At 38.2% G+C, this 20,211-nt stretch overlaps 1 protein-coding gene across 1 annotated transcript in view; it reads left to right on the top strand.

Annotated features, from left to right (window-relative positions):
• Nucleotides 1–3,317: 3,317 nt before the first annotated feature.
• Nucleotides 3,318–20,211, top strand: part of GSAP (gamma-secretase activating protein) — a 41,357-nt gene continuing 24,463 nt past the window's right edge. The window contains exons 1-12 of the mRNA XM_031059037.1: nt 3,318–3,344; nt 6,173–6,229; nt 6,930–6,999; nt 7,413–7,469; nt 7,593–7,681; nt 8,091–8,160; nt 9,215–9,264; nt 10,555–10,659; nt 11,592–11,651; nt 12,281–12,324; nt 13,894–13,979; nt 18,407–18,484. Coding sequence (XP_030914897.1) covers nt 6,939–6,999; nt 7,413–7,469; nt 7,593–7,681; nt 8,091–8,160; nt 9,215–9,264; nt 10,555–10,659; nt 11,592–11,651; nt 12,281–12,324; nt 13,894–13,979; nt 18,407–18,484 — 700 coding nt within the window. The 5' untranslated portion in view covers nt 3,318–3,344; nt 6,173–6,229; nt 6,930–6,938. The remainder of the gene's footprint in view (nt 3,345–6,172; nt 6,230–6,929; nt 7,000–7,412; nt 7,470–7,592; nt 7,682–8,090; nt 8,161–9,214; nt 9,265–10,554; nt 10,660–11,591; nt 11,652–12,280; nt 12,325–13,893; nt 13,980–18,406; nt 18,485–20,211) is intronic.

Below are 20,211 nucleotides of genomic sequence, written 5' to 3'. Positions count from 1 at the left end.
GGGAGCGGCCCCTGGGCCCCCCTCGGCCCCTGGGCCCCCCTCGGCCCCTTGGCTCCCCTCAGGTGCCGGGGCTCGAGGGGAGCGACCCTCGGGTGCCGGGGAGACTTGAGGTGGGCAAGTTCGCTGTCCTCAAGAAATGTCTGACATGCCGAAAACACTTCCACACATCTGCTACACTCCACTTGTTTCTTCTTCCTGCTTCTTAATACGTTTGGGGCTTTCTCTTTTTCTTCTACCCTCCTCCCTGCCTCCCCCCACCGCCAAAAAAAAAAAGCAAAAAAAAAAGTGTTAGCATTACTCCCTCTCCCACGCTGCTGCCCTTTCTGGGGGGAAAAGCCCCACAGCCTGAACGCTTTGGTGTGCCTGGTAAACGAGTGCTGGTTTAAAATTAGATGCAGCGTCAGCTGTCACAGCACCGTGCGATCGCCGGCATAGCGAGCGCTCGGGGCAGTGGTTGGAAAAAAGTGACCTCCCGTATTCTTGGCACTGTGGCTTTTTGCTTATTCGTCTGCAGAGCAGCTGGCTCAGTTCTGCTTTTCAGAAACTGATGAAAAACTTAATCTAATAAAATAATAATACAGTAAAAGTTATTGCTTCAGTAGCAAGACCATCGATATGCAAGTGTGATGAACTTGAAACGCCTTCAGTTGCTTTTACTTTACTTAAAATACTTAACTTGCTTCCCACATTGTGGGGCTGTTTGGTGACAAACCACAAAGTATCGGCTTGGAGAATAAGGGAATTATTTAGCAAGCCATCATTTAAAAAATCTGTTAAAAAATGCTTCGCATTTTCTACATTTACTGAACAATTATTCAAAGGTATACTGAAGGGATCTGAGGTAAAATTCTGAAATTCTCTATGCATAGTTGGTTAATTATGAATTTATCAATTCATCAGTGATGAATTCAAAGATAAATCAGTCTATATGTTAATGAAATAAGGGTCTCAAAATGGCACTGACTTGTGTTTGGGAAGCAGGAAATTGTATTGGGCCTTTTAAAATGTAATGGAGTCTTCATTCATTCTGGTAATACAGAAGCATAAGAATCTAGTTTGGAGGGTGCATCTGATCAAATACCAGCACTGCTGTATTGCATTTTAACTTATCTGTGTGTAGTGACTTCCTCCTCATGCAGTGCTGTCGTATTAGGAATGTGAAGGTGGGAGGTAGGGATTTGAAAAGATTAATTTACACATCAAAGAAATATCCAATCACAGAAACCAAGTAATTTTTAGGAGTCATGGTACTTTCTGTCAGTATTTTCAGATGTTACTTATTCATATTTATTATTTTCTTTCCTAAGGACTTGAAAGCACTTGATAGCATGTGAGAACTGCTAATTGTGTGAGAGCTGGGAGTAGTTGTGATGAGAGGAAGGGAGTGGCAGGCAAAGTGAACCAGCCTTGTTCTCTTTATTCTATTTGATTTGGTATGAGCTGCATATAATGGTCTTCAGGAAATCAAACTCTGTATTCTCCTGATTATGTTGCTAAAAGCTGTGTGCTGGGCAGGCAGGCTGGGTTGGCTCATTTGCAGCTCTTCATCTGCCGGTCTCAGCTGTGGGCATGAGAAAGAAGTTGTAGTTCTATGTGCAGGATTTTACTGCAGGAGTTTCCAGGGGCAGAGACCATTGCCATTTCTTTGCTTCCATATTCCCACTGACTGTTCTCTGGAGAAGAGAAACTCTTTTCTGACACAGAACTTTTTCAGCACCTTTAAGATGTCTGTGTCTGGTGATAGGGAAATTCATTGACACGGACCTTCTTCTCTACCAAAATTCTGTGCTGAGGAAATATTGCATGAGAAAATGTGGAGACCGTAGTACTCATCTTGAAAGTTTGAGGTGGTTGTTAAGTTCCAGGAAGCTTCAGATAAAAAAAGAAAGAGAGCATATTACCTGAGACTCTCCCAGCTGTCACCATCTAGCCCTAATATAGTGGTATTATAGTGTGCTTCAAGTGATCAGAAACCAATAGAAAGTGATGTGTTGCTCAATGTACAGGAAGGGTTTTCATTGTCCTCCCACAACAAAATGGAAAATTTACTTTCTTCCGATAACACTTGAAAACAGTTTTTTTTCCTTATCACGGCAAGCTGTACGAGCCAGTTTATAGTATCAGGCTTGTTAAACTAAGTTTCACTAAGTGTCTTCCTTCTATCAACACTTCGTGATAACTGCCAAGTAAATAGTCTCAGACTTGACTAAATGCTTGCAGAGGGTTGAGGAGGGTTCTTTACATTGATGCTTACTGAACTGCAGGCCACCTTTATATAAAATTGAGACCAATCATACAGCTTTAACCTTACTAAGGGCAAAACTTTCACTTCTAGTCAAAATTCCATCTGAGATAAACACATTTTTGATGGCTGCGGTGATGAGAAAACATAAAAGCAGCATCAGGAAAGCATGCATTTTTCTCACCTTGAGTACAATATTTTATCTTTTTTTCTGGTGGTTTTCTTTTTAATTTGTCCAGCTATGCTCTTCTCTTTCTGTGTCCATCTTAGCTTCCTGCTTATTTGTTTCTATTTTAACAGTACTCCTCAATTCACATCCCAAATAATTTTGTGTCCTGCATTGTTTATGTCCCTGTACTTGTAGGTAAGTTGTATATCTCTCTATATGGTATTTGACCTTGTGGTTCTTTGGATTTTGGTGGGTTTTTTTCTTTATTTATTTCTTTTTGGAGGAGGAGGAGCTAGGAATGACACAGGAGAAGTGCTGTTGGTGTTGTAGAACTAATGTTTAAAGATGTAGTTTATTTTCAGGCTTTCCTTTGAGATGATGAAGGGGCAGGTGTGAGCAAATGATATTTTCCTCAGTCTGGTTCTCTCTTCCTCTAGTAGCCAGAGGACTGCAGTATGGCTTAACTGTCTGAACCCTATATTGTGTATAGTGAATGAATGCAAGAGGGTAATTTTGGTTTAGTTTGGTTTTTTTGTTCTTTGAAAAAGCACATTCCATTTTCATAGCAAAAGGTAGTGGTAATTAGAATCATAATTATAATGAACAGGTAGGTGTTTACAAAAATATTTTGTTTCTTGCATGTGTTGAAGTCCCTTAACTCTCTGTGTTGAAGTTTATCAGATTTAAATCATGGTGTAAGACGTACTCCCTCTTTTTCCAGAAAGGAGTAATTTTGGTATATGCAAATAAGTATTTACAAGTAAAAATGTATTTAGCATATTTGCTTAAAGTGTGCATAAATTATAGGATGAACCAGCTGAAATGAAAATCCTGTGCCTTTTTGTACTTCTTATTTCAGACACTTCTGAGAATTCATCAGCACTCTACGTTGTAAATGTTGAAAGAAATGGAAAAATTATTTATACCTGGAAGGTAAGTCCACCTTGGAATTTAATAAAAATGTAGATGAGAATAATACTCTGTGTGAATCTATTTGAGTTCTTGTAGTTAAATTTTTTTTGCAGTAAGTGTTTACAACCTGCAGCAACTGATTACAACCTGGGGGAGTTGGGCAGTGGGAAAACACCCGTCTCCACTTCAGTCAAAGGTTAAGAATGATGAAATGGAGAGTAAAGTACTCACCTGATTAAGTCCATAGGGTTTTTGCCCTTGATTTTTTGCTGGCCCAGAATCTCCCCATGAATGAAATGCAATTTCTTTAAAACACTTCATAAACACATAATTTCACACTCAATTTCTTAGTGAAGCCTAGCTATTAAATTCATGTAAAGTGCTTTAGTTAAATGTTTTCTCCTACTAAAATGTCTTAAGATACCATTTATCTAGCACTGTTTCTGCATATACCTGTCTTTAAGATTCATCTATAACACTTTATTGCAAGTAGCCTGAAGTAACCCCTGTTTATTTGATGTCTTGAAGTATCTAGAGCTGGCTTCTTAACATAGGATTCTGCTCTCTGTGGTATATGTTTTATTTTTACTTCCAAGTGGGTTTTCTAATGGTTTTAGAAAGTGAGACTTTGTTTTCTTCTCATTGTTCCTTTGATGAGACAAACTGTGCTTCTTTACTGTGCAGCTCAGAGAAGTCTGTAGATCCAGCTGGATCCTGGAGGATCTTGGTTCTTGAGGAGTGCAGAAATGAGATGAACTCCAGTAGAGTAGGGGTGCCTTTCATTCCTCTCTGGCTCAACAATGCTAAAACTCTCCAGCTTCCTTAGGGTTAAGGGAAGAGGTGAGGCCTTCATCAAGGCTTTAACTTTAATATGCTTTCACTGTGGGTGGATGTTTCCTTTAGTACAAGCCATAGGGAGGGGAGTCTGTACAAGACAACAATAACCATAAAAACAATTCTAAACAGTGTGTCAAATTTGGGGTTTTTTCATTTCTTAAGACCCTAGAAGACTTAATATAAATAACCATGTAGCTCAGCAGGAGATCTGGTACTCTGTGTGTGTGGTGTTGCTGCTTTCTAGCACCTGTGGAATCTCACACGAAGCATTTTTGGGCCTCTGTCAGTCTAAGTGCCTTGTGTGCTCTTCAGGCTCTTGCTGGCACAAGGGATGAGCTGTAGCTCAAGGTTCACATGTCTAAATGTAAATGTGTGCCTGCATGCTGGGTGTTTAAGCTCCCACTGTAATCTGTAGGGATCTGGCCAGGCAGTTGGTGGAGCTTAGGGAACTGGCCACTGTAGCCTGTTCTTTGGGAGGAGGTGCATGGTGTGGAGGATGTAAACTAGACTGAGCTGGCCTGGCTTGTTTCCTCATGGATACAAATAGAAAACAATCTTTGTCTTTTAAGTGAGAGACAGTCAAGTGTATTCTGTGTGAAACCAGGAGAAAGTGGACGCTGAGTTTTATTTTCAAGCTTATTTTGGAGTATTGTGTTGTACTGTGGTTTTGACAGTGTCTATATTTTGTGACATTAGTAGTTAATGTAAAGGAAGATGTTTTTAACAGAAGTTAATTCTATTTGCAAGGTAATGCAAGAATCTTCAGAGTGCACATGAAAACAAGTGTCCTAGTTTATGCCTAGTCATGAGCATTGATGTAGTTCTGTTACCAGTCTTGTGAAGTATATTTTTCAGTATCTAAGATGGTGTTAGTATTTCAAACACATTTGGAAAAAAAAGTTATTTGTGAAAGCACTTGCTTAATCTTAAATTAGGAGGCCTGGAGCCTGTGTCTTAATATAAAGACAATTTGTTTTCCCTGTTTAAATCAGAAGTCAAAGACTTTTGTCATTGCCACAACAATAATGACACACTCAGAAACAGACCCCTTAGGAAGCAAATACTCAGGCTTTTGTTTCAACTTCACAAAGCACGATGCCATAAATTTGTAAATAACCACAGATCTCTGCCCTCTCCTCCTAAGCAATTGTTAAAAACAATGAAATTCACTGTGGAAGTAGAAGCCTGTGTGGCTGGATTTAATGTCAGTAGTTTAGCAATTAGTGCCTGTACCCAGAGTACATTAATACACATCAGTTTGATTTGCTATCCAGTATAGGCTGAAAAGCAGAATTTTCTTTTTCAATATATTTGGAAAATTTAATGTATGGTAAAAAATAAGAAGTAGAAAAGTTTTGATTTGTAGTCCCAAACATTTGTAAGTGCCTCAAACAAAATCATCATATATTATTTATCAGTAAGCTAGAAAGGATATATATTATGTTACTCTTCAAAGGCAGAAGGCTAATGGTGAGCTTATAAAATACTTAGCCTTCAAACAATCACTTCCTAAGGCAGTGAAATCCTTTTTCCAGGCTACAGCCAGATCACTGGAGCTGATTTTTGGTGATGTTGGATGGTTCTGTGCTCCCTTTTGACGCACCAAGTTGGTGAGGTTCAGAATTCCAGCCTTAAACCTCCAGGGGCCAGAACATCCCTCTTGATTCTTGTACAGACATCTCTCTTCCTGGCCCTATTGCCTGTAACTAAAACCAGCTTAGAAGCAAAGTGAGAGAAAGGCATTAGGTTTATGCAATGGCTTGTGGGCTGTGGATTGGCCACATTTCAGCTTTATCCCATGTGTTAGTTCTAAAAGGAAAAAATAAATCTTTGTTCTCTTGGAATTAGAATTTGCTTTCTTAGAATTAGATAATTAACTGCCTTTTTATATATAGGACAGGGAAGTGTGTGAGGCTGTGTCAAGGGGCAGGGAGAACAGGGAGGTAGGGAAAAAAAAAGACCAGTGTTTGACTTTGTGTGTATTTATGTTGCTAATTTGTTTCCATCCATAGGGAAATCAGGGAAACACTCACATTGGATTGTACGATCTTCAGACGAAACAAAATGAGGTGCGAGCAATACCAGGTTTCTCTCTGGTGACAACTGTGCTGTAGTGTTTCAGATTTTGATGCTTTGCAACACAGTATGTTATGTCCTTAAGGAGGGTATCCTTGTTGAAAACAGAAAAGGTACCGGAGAAGATACTGGAATGATTCTCAGTAGCGTTCAAATGCACCACATTGCATAACCTATGAAAGGTTGAGAGTAGTAAAGCATCATGTCTGCAATCTTCATTTCTAAACAACCTTTTAAACAACTCCTCTTCATGTTGCACACATGTGCCAAGAAGTAAATGTTTGGGGTTTTCTGTATATGTGTTTATTCTTGGTCTGTTTGGTGATACCATTTTAAGAGATCATTTTATTCTAAAACTGAACACACTGCAATTCAGTAACTAAAATCATGACAACAAATTTTTGAAGGTGTCCCCATAATAGTATGAAATGAATGGAATTTTTTATTTATATAAAGGTCTGCTATGCTGCTCTAGTGGCAACATAGAGCTCAAAAGAACCAGTAAAAAACAAAGATGAGAAAAAGGAGAACTATTACAATGGAAACTTGAAATGTGGTTTTTCTGGGCATGAAAAGATATGGCTTAAAAATAAAAACTGTGGGACAGCAGTGTTTTGCTAAGAAGCAATTAGATGGTTTCCTTTATGGAGTTTGAAAAAGCACAGTTTTTAACATTACTGTGTTTCTCTGTAGCACCTCTATATGTTTGAGAAGAATCTGCACATAATCAGCTGTTCAATCAACAATGAAAGGACCTTATTGGGTAAATATGTGCTTTATCATTAGATTTTTTGGTAAAGATTTTGTTTAGTAGGATGATACATTTGGGTTTAGAATTACTTAAGTGTAATTAAATGTTAATTAAACCTATGTGTTGCCCACAGCAGTTTATGAATTTCTGTGGATCCATCATCAGATAATGTAGGTAACAACATAAAGACACAGCTGTGACAATATTGCTGTTTTATTAAAACATCTAGGACACACTGCCCCTTTGTTCACTTTCTCCTCCTGCATTTTTGCATACCTGCTACATCTAGAAGAGCTTCTGATGTTCCTTTAACATATATTTTTTGGTAAAAGAATTGTGATGCTCAGTCTTCAAGGATGTTTGATAAGATTAATGTCCAGTATGCACACTCACTGTAGTTGTGTTGGTGTTTTCTCTTCCCACAGCAGTCAGCTTCTGTCAATATACAGAGGAAGAAAGAGCAACTCAGCTCTTACAGTCAGGTACTGCAAGTGGATTTTTTAATACTATTTGAAATATTGTACCTTTTTGCTTTCTGTATTTCTGTTTAGAAAACAAACTTGCTTACATAAAAGAATATTATCTAAAACATGTTCTTTTTGCAGTGTCCAAGTATTTAACCTTGCTAATCGAAATTCATCCCATTAATAATGTGAGAGTGCTAAAGGCTGTGGATAGCTGTGTTCGAGTACAGGTAAAGTATCCAACTAATCTGAAGATAAGCCTTTTTAATCTGCTGTGCTAGAGAGAAGGCATGGTTTAGTGCAGAAATATCTCATGTTATCTTGCAACTGTTACAGAGATAATGTCCCCTGTTTCTTCAGAGAAATAAAGAAATGAAACTTCATAAAATGTTTGGTATAGAATATTTCTCCAACATGAAGGCTACTTTTTTATCTCTCTTCAGTCTTCCAAAGTTTGCAGTTATAGTGGCTGGTGACTATTAGTATGTAATAATAGTTATTTTTATTCATTACATATCATTAGTGTGTCTGATTAAATTTAAAAATACATAAATACCCAGCTTAAAAAAAACCAAAAAATTTAGATAAATGTTCTAAACTACTTTGGTTTTTTACTTTCTTTTGTGAAATTTTCTGTAGTTTCTTTATCCAGTTGAAGGCAGAAATACTTCTAGAGAAAGTCGTCTCTTGCTAGTTTCAGAAGATAAATGTGAGTTAATATTTTCAAAGTACATTGTCATTCTTTTACTTCTTTACATTCTTTACTACTGATTGTTATAGATTGTATTTTTGGTAGACTTTTATTGGGGAAAAAAGACAGGAAAAAGAATGGTGTGAGTTATTCTAGGTATTCCAAAGATCTTTCAAAAACTGTATCATTTACCAGATTTTTTTTTCAATGTTAACAGAATGGCCATCTTTGTCTACAGTTAGTTGCTTAGTTCTTGCATTCATCAGGTATCTTTATTTCTAAAATAGCTAAAATAGGCTCCTTATAGCTGCCTACATAAATCCAGAGCAAATCAATTGACTGAAAGATGTCATTTAACATGGGAAGTGGGACAAGAATAGAGCAATAGTTCCTTGGATTCAGATAACATTGCATGTTCAGCCTCATGTAATGGCAGAGAATGGGTAAAGATGGACACTTGGAAAAGACTGGGGTTTTCCTTCTCATTATAGAGTGGGATCTCTTATTCCATCCCCTTGGAGAGACCCATCTTCCCTGAGCTAGACACCAGCCTTGGGAAGGTGGCCTTAGGTGGACAGAGCTAAATCAGAAACACAACATCTGCTGGGTGGGTGTTACACTTCTCATTCAGGCCAGCTGTGGATAAATTCCAGGAGTTTTGTGTGGGAAAAGACTGGGAGGGGTGTTCATGGCAGGAGGTGAAACAGGTCTGGGATGCTCTTGTGCATGGGCATGCAGCTCTGCAGACTTTTTCTCTCCATGGGTGCTCCTTGGCTTGGTTGAGCACATTCCAGTCACTGCTCTTCAAGCCTGGGCTGTGCTGATGTGGGCAGGGAACTCTTTCCATGACATATTATGGCTAAGGCCACTCTCAGCTCAGGAAAGGAAGAGACTCCAGGTCTCTGTGTAGGCACCAGTGTTCATGTGTCACAGATTTCCTCTTGCACTGAATTGAACTTTCCTGGCCCGAAAGTGTTCTTACAGAATTTTAAGAGGTGAGCTTGTTCAATAAACTGTATAAAAGCATTTAAAAATGTTTGTTTGTAACGATTTTTTAAATTTTATTTTAAAGATATTGAACAATTTGACATTCATGTTGTTGCAGAAGAGGAACACAAAGTGGTAAGATTTAAAAATCTTTGGGTTTGAGGTTTTTTTTACTTTAATTAATTTAGCTGAGAGTTTTGAACTCTTGTTTAGTTTTATACTTGGGCAACACAAAGTTTATTAAAGAAAGCATTGATTACTATGGCAACTTATGCAGATGACCACAAAACTGATTGAAAAACTTTACACCTTGTAATCTATGAGGAAATTTTTTTATTTTACTGGGTTTGTTATGTGTTGCTGAATGCTTCTGTGTGTTAAAAGTTAGGAGTAAACATAGTGTTTATTCATTTTAAAACTATTTTAAATATTTGCAACCATTTAAAATATTTTCAGAGTTGCCTTCCTAACCTTGTCTATTGTGAGTCTGTATGAACCCAGTACAGGATTCACTTAAAAAAACAAAACAGAAGATGTAAAACTTAGATACAGTCCGAGTACAGTGAATGTTCCAATCTCCGTTTCCCCTCATCTCTTTTTCTAACATGAGTTTGTCAACAAATTGTGGATGTTCTTCTTGAAAGACTTATTGTTAATGAGCACTTGTCTAATATTGTAAATGATTGTGTCATGAAAGCCAGTGGTTTGTGTTATGGAGGTGAATGTAGGCTTTGAAGGAAAAGTTAAGGACCTGATTTTTGTCCCTTTGCAATCTTTGGTGGCTTTCTCACTTTGTCATGACCCTTCAAGCAGATGCATTTTATAAGCTAGACTACAGTAGTGGAGTAAAGACTTAAGTATAATCAGAAAACAGGTTGATCTGATGTCCTTCTGACAAACAGTTTTGTTTTGGTTGACATGAAATCTCCCTATATCATGCAAGTGTGCATGTATACAATCCCAACAGTTTTCCACAGTTCTAGCCTTTTCTCTCCTCCAGCCCTCTCTCTCACATGGCTGAGACTTTGGAAATCTCATTTGGAGCTGACACATTCCCTTCAGTAGTTAATGTAGCTGATTCTGAGCTGACTGTGGTATTTCTCTCCTCTGTGAGGAAGGATGCCTCTGCTATTCTTTGTTCACTTCGAGCAGTTTAAGTGGTGAATTTCTTGCAAGCAGGGAAGACTGAAAGAAAAGATTTGTTAGTAGGTGTACTCTGAAAACTGTGCTTCTGATCTCTTTAAACTGAGCACCTTGCACACAACAAAGGTGGACTTCATGCTGCTGACAAGCAGCCCATTTCTTCCAAGTTCCTTACTATTTGTGTGTGTTCTCTCACTGCTTTTCTCTTTAAAGCACAGACTGTGTATAATTGTTCCAAAACTTTTTTTGATGACTCCTAATGTTTTTATTCTTTCCCTGTAGGTGATTCAAAAGTCAGGTCAGCTTCCAAGAGCCAAAGTTGTAGATGACCTCGTTTGGGCACAGTGGGATATGATGGAGCAAAGACTCTTCTACATTGTTCCAAAGGTGAGCTGAAAGTCGTTCTTGCAGTTTTGTTCCTGTGTGCCTAGTGACAGTGAAGTTTTAAGTGTGTGGAGTAGCAGGTAGGGGTTTGTTTTCATCCGGGTGGACTTTCTTGTTCTTGCCTCAAATAAGCCAAAGCAAAAGCCAAACTTGCTGTAGCTGCTGTTGTGCTTGGTACATTGCAAGAAGACTGGTGGTCTTGGTGCTTTTTATAAAAAAGGTAGGCTTGGTAATTTCTTTTTTTTCTTGCTTTAGAAAGGTCTTTTATTCAAAAGTATCTAAATCTATCCAAAAGTGCTGTGAGTATAATGCCTCTCTTCTAGAGAATTCACATCTAGAAAGTATTTTGTGTGCAGACTTACTGAGAGACCAAATGAGGACAGGTTCTTGGCAAGAAGCTTTGAAACTCTCAAAAAACCCAGGGTTTGGGTTTTTTATTTTGTCTGAGGGACTGATTGGACTTGATGCATTCTCTGTAAATAAAAAAAAAAATTCTTTACTCTTCTTAGTCAGGAGAAGAGTGAATGTTAGGAAATAACAGGAAGTGAACTGTGATGGAGAAATGTATTTATATTTTTGTTTCTGAGATACCCATTTTGAACTGACTAAAGCCAGATGCAATTCTTTTTGCCATATAGGTAGATATGGAAAACATTTTTTAACTTTCTAAAATGTGTGAGACATGTATTGCTGTGCTTAAATAGAGCCCACGCAATTATATATGATTGGCAGATAATGATCTGGGACAGGAAGGAAGCATGTCACAGTGCTATTGTGAGGGGTTATATGTGGTTTTTAAATTCTTTTGTCCCCTAACTTCTGCAGAGCTGTTAGCAAAGCAGGTTGAGTGTGAAGAATGGTGCTGAGTATCCAGTCACTTCTCAGTCTGTATAATATCCTTTCTTACTTACAAAACACATTCTTTTTAATTCCAGGAATCAAAGAGTACTTTAAGGTGTGTCCAGTTTTATCCTGAGGAAAATTTTAGTTCAATAGTAAGTTCTGAGTATTTTAATATAAATGGTTTACAGTGGGATGTAATTATGTTTTCCAGGTACTGGTACAGAGGTCTTTTTCGTTGTTGAAACTTTTTCAGAGGAAAACTGGAGTTTTTTGGGGGGTTTTTTTGCATTATTTTCTTGTCAAGAATATATTCAGTGAGACTCAGATTTTTCCCCACAGTAAGGTAACTTTATTGGAATTACACTTTTTTTGACCTGGAAGGCATTAAGTGACATTCATGACACTGTGCTGAACTTATACTCACTTATTGAAAAAGCAGGCTTAGCAAGTGCACTCGTCAAAGAAACCATGTTATTTTCTGTCGGTTTTAAGTGAGACAGGAACATTCGTTGCAGCCAAAATACAAAAACCAGAACATAAAAATTACAATGTGATTGTTACTAGACCTTTGTTCCAGTGGCTTTTATTTTCTCTTAAAAAAAAAATATCTGTTTTATGGAGGATTTTGACATGACTATAAGGGTTAGAGGAGGATAAATAAACCTGTTAAAATATTGAACTTGGTGAAATGTAACTATGACACATTTTACTGGTCTGAAATACTAAACATAGTATATTGACCTCTGTAAAGAACAGGTTTGTTTTCCTTTTTGTTTAACAGCTGGAATCACATCTGGATATTGCTGTAAATGACACACAATTAAAGTAAGTTGTTTGTTTCTTTAATGTTTTGGTTTGCTTTCCTTTCAATATACATGGTGACATTTTACAAACCTGAGTAAAATTTGTCCAAACCACAATATCTTTGTTTGCAGTTGCCTACATGGCACTGGAACATGAGAATAATAGGAAAACTGTGTCCAGACCTCCAGTTCTTATTCTCATCAGGGTCAACTGTAAAAAGTAATTTAATCCTTGGCTGCTTCTTAGTACCACTTAAAAAAATTATTTGTCTGAAGAGCTAGCTAGGGCTTAAACCTTCTGAGTATGCTGAACCTATTTAAATTAATTTGCTTTAACCTAGGGCAGGTTTTAATGGTGATGTTAAAATATCTGTTAAGGGAAGCTCTGCATTTTTAATTGCTGTTGCAAGTTTTATTGGGCAGTTAAGCAAACCAGTAGCACCTTTTTATGGCCTGTGAAGACACTGCCTGTACTCTGTTCTCCTCCAGCATGCTCTATCCAGCAGCCTGCACTTCCAAAGATGAAGATTTGTCTGATTCTGTATCTGCCATGCACATGACTGCATCTGAGCTTGTCTCCTGAGGGCTCCCTTTTAACTGAATGAAAAAACTAGTCAGGATGGTTTAACTCTGTCATAATCCTCATCTGTCTTTACATTCCAAAAGGGCCCATTTATTTTTGTGACTAAAAAGGGAGGCCAGAGCTGTTAGGCCAGGTATCAGTAGCTGAAGGTGGTTTAGTTCTGCCCTGCCCCAGCTGTGGTCTCAGAATGTCTCAGTGCTGTGCGCAAGGCTCAGTGTGGTGCTCCTGCATGTGCAGGTTGTGTCCTCTTACAGTTGGTGTTGAAAGAACACAGCTCTTGTAAGAGCTTCAATGCTGTATTTTACTTTGTTTTATTGGTTTTCAAAATTACTGCAGAAGACCAAGGGGAAAATCCCTACAGGATCAAAATACTTCCTGGAAAAAAAAAATACAACCAACAAAAAAAAAATCCAGAAAAAAAAAAAACCCAAAAAACCAAAGCAGACTGACTACAATCTTCTGCTGCATGTTTTGCAGGGTGAAAATAGGCCTTGTAGATTTAAAATATGTAAAACCATTGAAACACAGGCAGCATGAGACTGAAAGTATCATGGTATAACAAGTTCCATGTGAGTGTGATTTTGAGTTTTTCTTTTCAAGTATTTCCACTGAAGGTAGTGTCCTTATTGCAGATTAAAATGTAGCTTTACAGCCATGGGCTGTACAGTTAGTCTGCAAAACCTTTGAGTTATTAGATGTCACAAGTATTTAGATTTCCAGTATGTCATGACAACTTGCTTTCACTTCAAAGTATAGGAATGGTTGGACAGTGCAGTAAGAATATGAAGTTGTCAGGTATGTTCAAAATTGGTGGTTAACAGTATGCAGTCTTGGGATTCTTGTTTCTAACAACATTGAGCAAATTGGTTAAAGCCCAATTTAACAGAACATTTGATTATAATTTAATTAGTATCTTTTGGTTACATAGTAACTGTTCTGGTGATCTTTTTGTTGTGATAAATCTCTGTGGATGAAGCGATTTACTTAGTGATCTTTATTTGCTCATAGACTTGTGAATTTTGGATATGATTCCTGTCAAGATCAAGATGTTGCATCTAAATCTTTGAACCTTCAGGTTTTCACAAGTAAAGCAGGTAATGAATAAATACAAGTATGGTCAAAATTACCTCCACTAGTAATTATCATGCAGTGTATTCCTAATTCATTACTGAATTTATTCATAAAATATTGGAAAACACACAAAACCACAAAAATTTATAATGTGAGTGTGAGATTTGTATTCCTTTAGAGCACCCTTGGCAGGTAACTGGAAGAAGAGGGAGAAGGCAACTGTGCTTTATCAGTATTAATAAATTTCTTACCTTCTGAAAGCTGCAGTGAAGTTGAGCTGAAGTACCCAGGATTTTATATATCAACCTACCAGCAAGAAAACAGTCACCCAGAAACCTTTTGCCTAACTGCAAAGAATTGGTACCAGTGAAATCTCTCAGTCTAAGAACACCTTAGCATTTTCCTGGCAGTTTCAGAACCCAGCCGGTGCCAAAGCATGGCTGTGTGTTACATTAAAGCAATCTAATGTTAAAGCTGACCACAATTATGTTAGAAAGTAAACTCAAGGAAGGTTTTGTCTGGGTTTCTGATCTAGTATATATTTGTGTTACAGAGGGGACATATGTACACAGAGCATGTGCAATGCAGGCTTTAAGAGCTCCATATTGCTGTTAGTATGTGGTGTTTAGAAGGTCCAAGTATGTGATACTAAACATGGCATGTGCTACTCAGGGATTTAGTATATATATGATTCCTTAAACTTAAACCTAAAATGTTTCTTAAACCTTTAGGATTTTGGAGTCTCCCTCCACCCTAATGAATGCCATGAACTTTTTTGGATTAAAAACTGATCTCAAGAGGTATCTGTTCATCACAGCTGTTTTCAGCTTCTGAATGAGACCATCCAGGCAGGCAGAGATGGTGTCTGTTTAACCTTTGACTGGTCAGCAGAGTTGTACAGGGAAGTGTTGCAGGGGAGGCTGTACATGTCCCTCCCCAAGGCCTGCTGTGCTCACAGTGAACTGCTGAGCTGTCTGCCACTTGCACTGAAATCACCATTAGTGCAAATCAAGTGAAATACAGCTTCCTTACATGGATTTCTTTTCTTACCAAGGCAAACTGCATGCCTAAAAGGATTAGAGGGAAGGAATTAGAAGTAAGAGAAACCCAATCTATCTTTCAAATGTAGATTGGGGTTTTTCTCTGTTAGTAAGACAATTTCTTGTATAAACAGCCAGTCCAATAATAGAAAATATTATTTATTTATATATATGTTTCCTTTTAAAACCTGTACTCCTCTGGGGAGGAGTATATTCAGACTGAAGTACCTCCTTGAGTTTAGGATGAAATTCAGTCATCCTTCAACAAGACTCTTGTTTAGTTACTGTGAAATAAAATGTTTTTTTCTGTCTGGTGACACAATATTTAAAGTCTATATGGAACCTCTCTAAAGCAAAAGCAAAAGTAAGTGCTTTTCATTGCACTTTCTGTAAAACAGATAATTTGACAATTGCATTTAAATGAGATTACTGTATGTGGCTTTTCCTTGAATATTGTTTAAAACTGAGGATTATCTTGCTCAACCCATTTCTGGTAACTAACAGGTTGGAATAAGTTATTTTAGTGCTAAAACCATATTTAGTTGTTGAAGAACACTGTGGGTAATCACACTAAAGGTTCCTTTTTGTGTCTCAGATGTGATTTGCAAAACTGGACTGCAAGTTCTTTGTGGAGCAGACTGAGCCTGCTGTGGGCCTGCTAGCACAGCTCTGATATTAATGCCATATCCCTGCTTGTACCATTCAGACATCCCTGGCAAAGTGTAATTGGCAAAACTTCAAACTGGAATATTCCATACAATTTCCCATTGAATAAAACTCTTATTGGCTCCTGCCAGTCTGAGCTCTGAATGAAATCACTTCTTTCTCAAACTTCTGCAGCAGAAAAAGTAGCTCTGTTCCTTACACTCAGCACAGGCAAAATCTCTCCAGATAAAAACCCCCATGTAATTCTTGAATAGCTGAGATCAAGCAGTTCCAGTCTCAAAATTAACTTGGCATGTCCAGAATTCAGTAGTTATTAGATAAACACTGTACTGTTATGTGTTCTCTTAGTGCTTTATAAATATTTTTCCATTAAATTTGCTCAATATTTTTAAAAATGCAGGCAGTAAGAGGTCATAGACACTGGATTCCCATCAGATAACTATCCCCTGAAATTTAGGCATCTGGACTGTGTTTCTAGACAGAAATAGGCATCTCCAGAGGATGAGTCAATCCATATTTCTTTGTTTGCTGAATAGGGGTCTGAATGAGAAATGTTTGGATGGCTGAAGTTAAGTGAGGCAAGTCCCTCCTAAGTCAGCACAACTAGACAAAATGCCCTGGTGCAATGTTGTATTTGAGTTGTGACATTTGGATGTTTTGTTGGGATGCTGTTACAGCCTCATATCTTGAGTTCTTGCTTGAACAGAAATGAGGAATTTAGTTAAAGTTTCCTAGAGAAAACTTAATTTTTGCATATCATAGGTGACTCTTACAGTCTCAGTGGGCTGACTTTGTCGAGTGCCAGAGTTGTAACTGCTGTTTCCTGAATAGGAGTAGAATTAATTTTTAAATTCTTGCTTTTCTCTTTTTTTTTTTAACCTTTTTTCCCTTTTATTTCTGGAAAGATAAGTGTGCATCCTAGTATATCCTCGTGAGTCTTCTCACCTTGCAGCATTCAGCTACAGCTTTTACTGTTTGCAAATTATATTTAAATGAGTGGTGTGGAACACCTGGCTCTGCATACAGTTGCAATTGGCTAATAAACTTTCCCTGCAGCAGCAAACCCAGCTCTAATTTGCAGAGAGCACTGCTAAGGGTAGGAAAGGAGTCTGTGATGTATTCTTAGTGTCTGGGTGCTCTGCTGGGATTGCCAGGACTGTGTCAGATGTAACTTTGCTTGGACACCTGTTGGTCTGAGGCTGCCATGTTTCTGTCTGCATTAACAAAGCACCATTTGTTATTTCCGGTTGTTTGTAGCTCAGTTTGTTGACACATGGAGCAATATTATTGAGTTGAAAGATGCACATCCTATTTATAGACTGCCATAGCTGCAGTTTCTGTGGTCAGCTTGCACATTGCACAGTGACACTTCAGTCTGAGCACACTCACTTGCCTGTTGTGCAATTTACAGAGCAGTGTACACAGAAGACTCCAGTGTACAAGAAGGAAATTTGCAGTTCTGGAAGGGAGGTGTTGATAATAAAACAGCAATCCAGTGGGTTGCTGGAACTTCTCCAGTCTTCCTCATGAGTCCTGATGCTGCTGCTTTAAAAATTATGCATGTTCTGAAAGAAGCCAAGTGCTCTGGCAAAATGCCCTGTCTGTTGTCTGCATGACTCAAATATCCAAGCAAAACAGTATCAAACCATATTCAGTCAGCTAAGAATAAGCAGAAAAAGAATTGCACCTTAAGAAAGCAGTTACCTTCCCCAGAAGGCAGAAGCATGAACTGTCTCAGCCATATCTGTATCACAGCTATGGTACAGCCTTGTGGTGTGAAATACTCTGGCATTTCATCAAATAAAGTAACTGGGCACCTGTGCTTTTTTGTACTTGTGCTTTTTCCATACTGTGCCCTTTTCTGCATAACTTGTATACACAAACTTTTATTTTTTACAGAACAGTACCTGTATTATTATTACTTTCTTTGCTTCTTTTAAATGATAAATTTCCAGTAAAGGTAAAAGGTGAATGGTCATATTTGTGGACGAGCTTCCCCAGCTGTACTGGGATAATGTGGTTTGGAAGCTGTCTTTAACATGAATGCCGAAGCATCAGAGTAAAGGGATTAAAGTTTTTGTAAGAGATGAAAGCAGGGTTACCATCCAGTGGGTCATAACAGGATCAGTCTGATCTAGAATTATTCTGGGAGTGAGAAACCTTCCTGTATGCAGTACCCTGGCTGAAATAAACTTGCCCCAAGGACTGACTTCTCTCCTAAAAAAGGTAATAGCAGTTTTTGGGCTGGAAAGGGTAGAAGTGGCTATCACTTCTAGTGTGAGAAAGCTTTGGTAGTGTATTCATGCTGCTGCCAATATGAGATTACTTGAAAAGCAAAGAAATGGTGTTTTATTATGTTGTTGAGCATATCTGACAGCTCCTGAACACAAAATATCTGGATTGAGGCAGTCTGTGGAGAGAAAGGCTTGATCAGTTTTCTGGCTGCAAGCATGATTTCTCCTGGAAAGGGCTAAAATGTACTTCCCCTAAAAGAAAGAACTGGCCATGACAGGACCCAGGTTTCCATTGTGCCACATTGCCTCCACTGTTCTTTCTTGATTTTGTTTCATTAGGTAAATGATTATTAGAGTCCATAATAGATACTCCTGTAATCTTTACCTTTTTTTGAAATATTATTTTTAGTTTCTAATTTGAAGCAGTCTTGATTTGGTTTTGTGCAGTATAAAGATGTCTTGATATTCAGCTGGACAAGTGAACTTTTCTTCCCTATTTTGTCTTTTTAGGAGGCTTGTGTATGTGTTGTAGTCTAGTCTCTGATATTCCTCATGAGATCATATACTCCATATATTTTTTACATAAAGGTAAGACTAACTTGTTAACTTACTATACTTTATTTTGGAGAATGTCAGTGTGCTGAAAGAGCCAGAGAATGCCTTTCAAAACAAATAACTACCAAAGTCTGCAGACAATAAGCTACTGTGGCTGGTGTTTCGAGAAAGCAGCTGCCTTTAGCTGCCTTTAGCTTTGGCTTTCCTGCTGTAGGCTTCCTGCCTGATGCTGAGTGAGTAGCTTCAAACCAGTGGCCTTGTAAATGGTTATTAATTTGGTCCCTTTTTCTAGCCAGACTTTCCGGCATGCTGAGCACAGACATCAGTGAAATCTGTGGGAGTTTGCCGATGTGTTGTACTTATGCCATAAGGCATTTGTATGGGAAATAGAGCCAACAGCTCTTAGCTTGAATGTCTGTTTAGAATTCCAGTTCAATGTGTCATTTTCACAGCAAGAGGTGCAACACCCACTGCCTCTAAGAATAGTTGCTGTGTAAGTGGTGCTCAAGCTCTTAAAGTTAAGACCTTTGTTTTAAAATAATAAAGAACATTGTTTTATTCCAATAAGAATAAAAGTTCTCGTTATCAAGATTTTCTTATTTGATACATGGACAGAGAGGCAAATTATTTCTCAACTGAGAAGCTGCATAGTACGGAGTAACTGTGTTCAAGTGCACACTGTGTCTCTGTTCTACCTTAACTGTTTGCTTTCTTGTGTCAGGATGCTTCTCATAGGTCAGAGCTGCTCATACAAGTTGCTTTGCTGCTGGAATATTGTGGGATTGAGTGAACTACCTTTTTGTGTTCTTGAAGGTGTTAACAAATTGGAAAAAGTAATTTTTGGGTGTGACACTGTGCATTGCACTGCTGCGAAGGGCTGATTTCCCCAGATGCACCTGACGTGTAGCCAAAGAGTTGTTGGATTGCTTGGAGCCAGCCATGGCCCTTGTACATCCTGATCTGTACTAGGAAGAAACTGAGGATAACTATGGTGACATTGACTAGCTAAGTCTGAAATGACCTCTGTGGAATGGAGTTGTTTGGTGCAGAGCTGTTTGTGTGTTCATGTAAGATTCATTATTTGTACAAGAGAATTTTAATAATGGTCCTGCAGTGACCCACAGAAGCAGTGGTATATTGGGTCCATTACTCACATTTTGGAGTCCATAAGCCATATTTTGAAGACATTTAAGAAGTTCAGTTTATTCTGCAGCCTCTGTAATCTTGGCTGGAATCTTCCCACCCCTGTTAAAACAGTCACTGCAGCATAAACAGAGAAGTCACGATGTTGCAGTTGAATTCTGTGGTGCTGGTTTTAGCTTGCATGTGCTCATGCTGCCAAGTGACAAAGTGGTGATGGGGAGTATACTGACTCATTGCAAGCTAACTTCAGCCAGTATTTTGTATGAAAAACTATATCTTTTGACACCTCTGCCTCTGTAGTGTTGCTGGTGGTGATTTTTCTCTTGGTGGTCCTGTAAACTGTGGATCTTATATTGAATTTCCATGCATTATTGAGTAGCATCCTGATCATGACACCATTAGTTACTAGAATCTTCAGCTTTTCTCAGAGAAAATTTGAGGGTATTGTGTCATTCTTACTGGGTGCCAGAAGTGTGGTAAAAGTCTAGATTAAAACAACAGCTGTGCTGATGCAAAGCCCATGCAAACACAGCAGGTCTGAAATTGGCCTTTGTATAAACTGAGCTGAACTAAATTGGAGCAATAGGGCATGCAGATAAACAAAGTGGAAATTCTTT

This window comes from Geospiza fortis, unplaced genomic scaffold (genome assembly GCF_000277835.1).
Source record: "Geospiza fortis unplaced genomic scaffold, GeoFor_1.0 scaffold424, whole genome shotgun sequence".
In the NCBI taxonomy this organism is placed as follows: domain Eukaryota; kingdom Metazoa; phylum Chordata; class Aves; order Passeriformes; family Thraupidae; genus Geospiza; species Geospiza fortis.
The sequence above is the reverse complement of the archived record's forward strand: the minus strand, read 5'-3'. Positions and strand labels throughout refer to the sequence as shown.